The sequence below is a fragment of the Prionailurus viverrinus genome, chromosome D2 (assembly GCF_022837055.1).
Source record: "Prionailurus viverrinus isolate Anna chromosome D2, UM_Priviv_1.0, whole genome shotgun sequence".
Lineage (NCBI taxonomy): Eukaryota > Metazoa > Chordata > Mammalia > Carnivora > Felidae > Prionailurus > Prionailurus viverrinus.
Genome location: NC_062571.1, coordinates 34456173 through 34465288, shown reverse-complemented (window position 1 = coordinate 34465288; position 9116 = coordinate 34456173). Strand labels below are relative to the sequence as shown.

General features: G+C 39.0%; 1 protein-coding gene across 9 annotated transcripts in view; it reads right to left on the bottom strand.

Annotated features, from left to right (window-relative positions):
• The window catches only part of FAM149B1 (family with sequence similarity 149 member B1), an 88559-nt gene that overhangs the window by 3926 nt on the left and 75517 nt on the right, over positions 1-9116 (bottom strand). For 4 of the 9 annotated variants that reach the window (XM_047825812.1, XM_047825809.1, XM_047825805.1 and 1 more), the window contains 6 exons: positions 7561-7685; positions 5885-5991; positions 2213-2437; positions 1421-1483; positions 812-935; positions 440-565 (listed from right to left, as the gene is read on the bottom strand). In XM_047825812.1, the coding sequence (XP_047681768.1) occupies positions 440-565; positions 812-935; positions 1421-1483; positions 2213-2437; positions 5885-5991; positions 7561-7685 (770 nt within the window). The remainder of the gene's footprint in view (positions 1-439; positions 566-811; positions 936-1420; positions 1484-2212; positions 2438-5884; positions 5992-7560; positions 7686-9116) is intronic. The other 5 variants (XM_047825808.1, XM_047825811.1, XM_047825807.1 and 2 more) reach the window with 4 other exon arrangements.

Below are 9116 nucleotides of genomic sequence, written 5' to 3'. Positions count from 1 at the left end.
ACATCAAAGAGTTGACTTCTATTTTTTTTAGGTGAGTTACCTATCCATCAGTCCACATCATAATCTGATACCAGTTTTGGTGTAACTCTGTAAGGGCAGTGTTAGAGAATGAGTTATGCTGATCTGATATGCACTGAAGTTTAACTTTTTTTTGTTTGTTTATTCTCAGAAATGTTTAATATTTAACAATTTAAATTGTTGAGAATTTGTGACTCATGTATAAGGCATTTTAACTTAATTCTTTTTATGAGTTGAATAAGTGGCAGAGACCAGTTAGAATTTCAAAAAAATGTACTACTAATGCTATTTTTATTATTAAGAACCTCAGCTTTTATTCTTGGAGTTGATTAAGCTACTACATGAAATCTTAAGTCTGCCAGACTAGTTTTTTAAATTTTCTTTCCCCAACTGTCAAGACCATAGAAGTATGTCGCTTTACCAAAAATGACTGAGTAGTGTTGGGCCTGGAGAAAAAGTCAGGTAAAAGGAGCCTCTCCTGGGGCTGCTGATGGTTAGGCTCATCCACCACTGCACTTCGAGCTCGATTGGAGTCACCATGGGTTTTCTGCAGAGGAGACAAAAATTACAAGAAACAGTTAATTTGTAGTGAGAGCTGTACATGGCCTACATCACCCGAGGTAGGTATAATAACTGCAGGCCAAGCAGCTCCAATTCCATTGTCATAAATTAGGATTCAGTTTGTACTTTTGACAAAATGCAGTATAAATCAAGACCAGAACATGGATCTTGCACAATTGCTGGCCGTGAGGTCTCATAAGCACATGGAAAAGGCAATAGGAGAAAGACCTACCGTTTGCCTTTGTGACCCCACAGTGCTTAAGTGTTCCACTTCAGCTGTGCCAATAGGTGGCAGGAGATTGTTTCGACTCAGGGGCATTGGTGAGGGAGAGGAGAGTGAGTCCGCCGCTCCTGGACTGCAGATCCCACCAGCAAACACCAAGATAGGAAACCATAAAGTTACAACAATACAAGAGAACTAATTAGAACGAAAGAAATGAAGGAGATGAGTTAATGTCATGCACAGATGCTTTAAGCTGTTTATGTTTTTACGTAAAGAAATCTCAGTGCAAGGATTTTGGAAAATCAGAGTTTGTTTTTTTTTCATAGTATTTTCATAGTATTTTTCATAGTATTTTCTGATTTTTGTTGAAACTTTATCCTGGGCACACAGCATAAGTTGAGCTCTTTGTGAAATTTTCCCTGTCTGGTGTTAACACTGCATGGTGTTAACCTGTTATGGATTTGTAATTTCATATCTGATGGAATTCTCCACAGTTCTGGGCCTTTTGATTGTCCTTTTCACTAATAACAGTAGTCCTCCCTTATCCACACTCATCCTCAATAAATTTAATCTATAGCTGTATCAGTATCAACATCAACATAATAAAATAGTTCTCACCAGGTGAGAAGAACCCTGGTGTCATGAAAGATTTGTGGTCGGTATAGACATCTCTTACTGAATCTATGGGGACAAATTAAAACAAGAAATTGAAAAATCAAAGTCCACGAATGACATGTTGGGAGAGAAGCATAGTGACATATGCTTAATTTAGAAGCTGAATTCAAAACACAGTTATAGCCATATTACCTCATACCCTTGATCATAGTCTTAGAATCAAACATCCTAATATGTTTTATGAATCAACAACTAATGAGAGAATTTTATTTAAAAAAATTGGCTTCTAAATATTTTTTGCATTATGAGGCTCAAAGTGAAGTAAGGGTAGGAAAAGGGAAGAGAATATGTTTAGTGTTATTTCCTAAGAAGTGCTAAGGTTTATTTTTCCTGGTATGTAGGCAAGTACTTATCTGAGGTTAAAATGTTATCATTGTCAGTAGAATAAGCAGATCCCAATGGTACAGAAAAATATTCAGAGGATCTATTATTTGGGGATGAATTTCACTGAACATATACCCACTAAGGAAGATGTTTAATAAGATACATATGTTTTATTCCTTAGATAAGTGTCACTGAAGTATTCTAGCCATTTCATTTGTAGAAATATAAATCTTAAGCTAGACTAACAAAGATCCAATAGCCGTATTATATTCAAATGTAACCATACCTTTTCTATATTGAATTTAAACAATCATGAGAATATGTAATGATTAATTTCTAAGCATTCATTCTGTTCATAAAATTCTTCATTAGTTTTATCACAGTTTCCAAAAATTCTGCTTTGAAACCTACACTCGGGATCCTCTGAGGATTTCTTCCACAGGCCTTGGCGTTCCAGCGCATGAATGGCTTGTGCTGATGGGATGAAGCGTACGTGGTGGGGGATTGCGTCTCCTGGCGGACTGCACTGTGTATGACAGAGCTGATGTACTAAGCTCCAGGGCTCGATTTGGCCAATTTCGGGTTGAAAGGATGGTACTGGATCCAGGTCTCATAAGTAGCTTGTCATCAAGATCTCTAGTGGCCAAATCAGAAACCCACAATGAAATCAGAATTGCTATGTGTAGAGAAATAGGACTCAAAAGCTTAGAGTGTAAAATGCATTCAAGGCAGAAAAAGGCAAAGTAATCTAGTTTATACAAACTACATAATCTAGTTCAGGCATGAGAATGTGTTCTTTTTTTTTTTTTTAAGTTTATTTATTTTGAGAGAGAGCAAGCAGGGGAGGAGTAGACAGAGGGGAGGAGAGGGAGAATCCCAAGCTGGCTCCACATTGTCAGTGCGGAGCCTGATGTGGGGCTCGAACTCACGAACCGTGAGATCATGACCTGAGCCAAAACCAAGAGTCGGATGCTTAACCGACTGAGCCACCCAGGCACTCTGAGAATGTGTTCTTAAAAGGACATCATTTTGGTCATACAAGTAATTTAATAGAATGGAGATTTGGGAAAGCAAATCCATTATTCACCTGCCAAGACCATGACTTCTTCAGTTACAGTGAAGGCCAACCTGAGGAGTACCTACACTAGTGTGCTTCCCGAAAGTTTACCTCAGGGAATGAGATCCCCACCATATTTGAGGCATTCTTTGTGCCAAAGGAAAGACTTAGTTGAAAGGCAAATATTGCTGCTTGGAAGCAACGTGGCACCGGTGTGGCTCCCACTCAAATATTAAAATGCTGAGCTCATGGGGCGCCTAGGTGGCTCAGGCCGTTAAATATCCAACTTTGGCTCAGGTCATAATCTCAGTTCGTGGTTCGAGCCCCGCATCAGGCTCTGTGCTGACAGCTCAGAGCCTGGAGCTTGCTTTGGATTCTGTGTCTCCTTCTCTCTCTTCCTCTCCCGCTTCTGCTCTCTCAAAATAAATTTAAAAATTAAAAAAAAAAAAAAAAAAAGCCACGCTCGTTGGAGCCTGTGGGGGTAGGGGTTTGGGTTCCTTGGAAAGCTGGAAGCAGGCAAAAGGTCCAGAGCCGCCTGCTGCCCAGGGCACTAGGACTACAGAAGATCTCTATTTGCATAAGCAACTGAAATAACACTTTTCTGTAAGTACTCTGATAAGTAAAATATCATGCCGAAACAGTTCAGTAGCTTAAACTTTGCTCTACAGATTTGGGGGTTTTAATTTTGTTTTTTTTTTAAACATAGAAGAGACATTTGTGCTGTAAGACACCTAGGAGAGCATTTGGACAAGGAAATGGAGGGAAAGTGAAAGAATTAAGCTCTGCCACATGCTCTTTTGGCTTTCAACAAGTTTCTCAAACTTTCAGGCCCTTTGATGTCTTGTTGTGCAAACTCTACCTCAGTGTTTGGAGGACTGTGAAGGGGAAATACTCATCAAGGAATGGACTAAACCTTGAGCATTACTCACAAGAGATCTTGCTGGTCTTCCTGCCTCTGTAACCATTCACTTATTAGCCTTTCCACACCCAAACTCCTTTCCATTACAGAAGCTTTAGGCCTTAAGTGCTCTATGCTTATCTTTATTTTGTCTTCTGGACTACTCATTTATAATTTTGGATTCAGTATCACCTCTAGCCAAGTGACTTCTAGATCACCTTCCAAAGGTGACCTCTTCGATGTTGCCAGTGAGATGCCCGGCATTATAAACTCAACACACCCCAAACCAAATTCATCTTTATCCCACAACAAGTTTCCCTTGAAACAAGTTTCCCTTCTCAGAGTTGACTTTTGTTCTTCTATTTTTATAGAATCTGATTTCTTTTACAGTAGCTCCTAAAATATTCCATTCCTTTCTTATCTTTTGCTACAACTTGAGTACAGACTTTTAGCAGCTCATGCTTGAACACACACACACACACACACACACACACACACACACATACATGCACACACACACACACATATATAATTATCTTATTTTTTTTTAGCTTTTTTTTTAACGTTTATTTATTTTTGAGACAGAGACAGAGCATGAACGGAGGAGGGGCATAGAGAGAGGGAGACACAGAACCCGAAGCAGGCTCCAGGCTCTGAGTCATCAGCCCAGAGCCCGACGCGGGGCTCGAACTCACAGACAGATTGTGACCTGAGCTGAAGTCGGACGCTTAACCGACTGAGCCACCCAGGCGCCCCTTTTTTTTTAGTTTTTTAATGTTTTTTATTATTTTTGAGAGCGATAGAGTGCAAGTAGGAGAGGGGCAGAGAGAGAAGGAGACACAGAATCTGAAGCAGGCTCCAGGCTCTGAGCCGTCAGCACAGAGCCCAATGTGGGGCTCGAATCCACAAGACGTGAGATCATGACCTGAGCCAAAGTTGGACGCTTAACCGACTGAACCACCCAGACGCCCCCCCCCCCTTTTTTAAGTGATCTCTCCACCCCAGCATGGGGCTGGAACTCACAATCCCAAGATAAAGAGTTGCATGCTCTTCTCACTGAGCTACTCAGGTGCCTCTTGAATCCCTATGTTAATTAGACTCTTTACCTCAGTTCCTCCTGCTTCAATCTGTGTTCTGCTGTGAAATCTATCTTTCAGATTCCTGATTTAAATATATGTGCTCCCAACTGAATCATACATTGCTGGCAGAAGTGTCAAATGGCGTAATTAGCTTTGGCAAACTGTATGGCAGTTTCTTATAAAATTAAACATATACTTGTCCTATGACACTGTCTACATACCCAAGAAAAATGAGGCCATAGGTCTACAAAAAAAAAGACCTGTGCAAGAATGTTTATAGTGCCTTTAAGCATAACAGCCCCGATCTGGAAACACCCCAGGTATTCACTAACAGGAGAATGGAAAATGAATTGTGATGTATTCTTACAGTAGAATATTACTTGGCAATAAAAGAGAAGATCATGTGCAACAACATAAACGGATCTCAAAAACATGGCATTCAAAACCCCCAGTCTGGTCCCAGCCTTCATTAATTTCATAGCCTTTTTCCCACTAATTACACCATGATATATCTGTTTTAACTCTGAAAGATTGTCAGTGGTCTTAGGTCAGAAGCACTAAAATTGTGACCTACCCCTTCCTTTTCTCATTATAGCAAAACTGGTCTGCTTTCTCTTCTAAACAGTTCTTATTTTCTTGTTTCCAAACCTTTTCCCACACCATTCCTCCTACCTACAATAGCATTGTTGCTCTTCTCTGCTTATCCAAACTCCCCTCTTTGAAGGAAAAGTTCAAACCTACAGTTACCCACCAAAATGCCTTCCTTCTTTGGGATCACCATGCATTCACTCTGGGTACCACACACTTGACATTCAGTCACAAAGATGCCCTATATGGGTCTCTTTTTACCCATGTGTGTCTTCTCTTTCCAGTTACATTATCTGCTCCTTTAGGATGGAAACCATTTCCTTAGATGTTTTTACTTCACAAATTTCTCTGGTTGCTTGGTAGGTACTCAATATGCATATTGATCAACTGATTTAGCTTTCCTTTTATTTCTCAGTGATCTATGTAAATTCTAGAGTCTATTAAAGTTTTATACTTCTTACAGTAGCTTGTCCATTAGGGAGAGATTTCTTGGTTGTAGAGGCATCCCATGGACCAAGAGACCATTCACATTTGGCTGATGACCACTTGCTGCTTGACAGAGATTCATCTACATGTCAAAAGAAAATGTTACTTGTTATTGGTTGGTGAAGATACTTGCTTGGTTTCCCAACTTTGCCGAAAGATAATATTTTCAAATTAGGAGATCTGTACATTTTTCTCCTATGCCTTAATTTTTGTAATATCTTTCTCCAGTAGCCTAGCTGGGTCCCCAAGTCCACTGTTAAAATCACAAGTCAGAGTCCTTTTCTCTTCATTTTTAAATGACAGCAGGCAAGGGAAGCCTGATAACTGAGATGAAAGCTGTTGACAGCCACTCTGATAAGGGATAGAGAACTTCATTACTATCATTATTTACATTAGAAAAGAAAACAAGAAAACAAAATATGAAACAAAAATAGAAAAAAAAAGTAAACTCTGATGTAATCTCTTTCACCATCAAACAATCTTCTACTCTGCACAAACATACTTTCTCTTTCACTACCCCTGGAGCAGTCAGCTATTGTCATTACCTAAAATCTGAAGACTTTTATTAGAAAGAGTTAATCTTATTTGTTCTAGTGTTATCAGGGTTTAATCTTCCTTGGACTGACATTGCCACCTTGAAGTGCTGTTGATTTTCTCTGTCAGATCATCAGTTCAGTGCCCTTTCTGGCTATCTCCTTTTCTGCTGTAGCATGCATTTTCCTCCTACTTTCTCTCAGGAATCTTTGAACTAACACTTCTCTTTCCTTTGGTCACTAGCAGCCAGAAACATTTAAGTTAACTATTCATAACTTAGGGTACCTAACCCATAGTCAGACCACTTAAGCATGTTAGAAGTATTACCACCAAGAACATTAGTTTACCTGGTTAAGCCACCAATGTGATAAGATATGGATGGGCCTTGCTGATTTTATTTTTATGTAACACATTTGTAAATCCAGCAGGACAATATCAGCCAGTAATACCAACAAAGCAAATACTAGATCTGGTAGTAAAACTCAGGGTTGATGAGCATGGCTCAAGGATTAGAATCCCCCCACCCCTTTTTTTGGCCACAAGTAACACTGAAACTACCATGTAGGAATTGGGACTAGATGAGGCGATGTGAGACCAGGTTCATCAGCCTTCTGCAAGAAATGGCTGTCCTTATGTCTGTCCACAGATTTAATTGGGACTACTTTTTCCTTACTTTGGTTTGCTTTTTATGACCTCAGTTATTAATGAGTACTAAACACCCAAAAGGCAAAAAAGTCAACAGATTCAAATGTCAAAAATAAAAGGCTGAGAGAAGAGAAAAAGGAGTCAAAATGGAGAAATTCAAAGCATAGGATGTTACCCTTTTCGTCATATCCTTTATTCTTCTCCCAAACAGACTTAGGCTAACCATATAGCTGATTCTACATTGCGTAACTTACGGGTGACTTTTTTAAAAAGCTGACTATTAACCCTAATTTGCGATTAATTTTTTAAACTGAAATTAAACTTATAAGTGCAGAGTCACTGGATTATTGTGATAAACACATTACTGAAAAAAAGTTAAGTCATAAATAATAAAATTAAGGCAAATAACTCTGAGCAAACTTCTGGCAAGAACAGTCGTAGGTTCTCCAGTACATTCCCGTGTGGGGCTTACTGTATTTGAGGTGATGGACAGCACCTTCGACTGTGGCACTCGAGGTAAAACCAAGGGTTGTGGTTCACTCAGCACACAGGGGCTTTCTGAAACTGGTCTGGTGTTTGCAACATTACTCTCATCATCTGAACAAAGGAATAGAATCTGTTACCCATGGATATCTTCAGACCCACAACAAAACTGAAAAATAATCTTCCCTGAGAATTCATAATCTCAAGATAAGCTTCATGCATTTTTGCAGCCCAACTTAATACCACCTGCATGGTTCAAAAAACAAAAACAAAAAACAACCCTCAAATTAAGTTAAGTGGTTTCCAAGGCTGGTGATACCTACTTGTACCTGGCAGAAGGAAAAACAACTCTAGAGCAAAGCTGTCCAATAGAACATTTGGAGTTGATGGAAATACTCTACATAGGCACTGTCCAATATAATGGCCTCCAGCCACATGTGGCTCTAAAGCCCTTAAATCTGGCTAGTGTTATAACCAAGCAGATTTGGAAAAGAAAAAAACTACAGAAGAGAACTAGAATTGCTAAAATTAAAAACAGAATTAATAGATTAGATACTGCTGAAGACAGAATTAGTGAACTAGAAGAAAAATGTGAAGAAATAATTCTGAATTCAGCACAGAGGAAAAATGAAAAATATGAACTACACACTAAAAAGATAATTTTACTGTATGTAAATTATAACTTAATTTTAAAAATGGATAAAGAAAACCACAATGAAACTTCCTTTTACGTGTTGTCAAAAAATTAAACATTGATTAGTAAGTACTGATGAGACTATACACAGGAACTTGTGTACTTGTTAATGGGCATACAGAACTGGTACAATCACTTTGGATAATTTGATGTTATCTAGTAAGTTGATGATGCATATTCTCTATGACCCAGAAAACTGTATTCCTTGGTATATACCCTAGAGGAAATCTTACACATGTGTACTAGGAGAAATGTTAAAGATTGTTTATAGCATCATTGATCATAATTTCAAAACACTGGATTTGGGGATTTTAGCACTTCTCATCATCAGTTATAGCTCCAAAGCTCAACTCAAGATGAGGAATTATGTTTCTGAGTAGAATTGACATGCACTCTGGGTCTTCATTGTTTCTAAATCACTTCCGTTATCATCATTTGGTTTCCTGCTCTGGTTTTTTTTTGTTTTTTTTTTTTTTTTTTTTTCAACGTTTATTTATTTTTGGGACAGAGAGAGACAGAGCATGAACGGGGGAGGGGCAGAGAGAGAGGGAGACACAGAATCGGAAACAGGCTACAGGCTCTGAGCCATCCCAGAGCCCGACGCGGGGCTCGAACTCACGGACCGCGAGATCGTGACCTGGCTGAAGTCGGACGCTTAACCGACTGCACCACCCAGGCGCCCCTCCTGCTCTGGTTTAATTCAGAGAAAGTATATCTTTTCTTGACAAAAATGTCCAGCGAAGCTTGTTTCTGCATTAGCAAAGTAGGGTTAATAGTAACAATAATTATTCATTTTAATTATTAGGTTTGGTTTTAAAATATTCTTTCAAAAAAAGGGGGGTGCCTGGGTG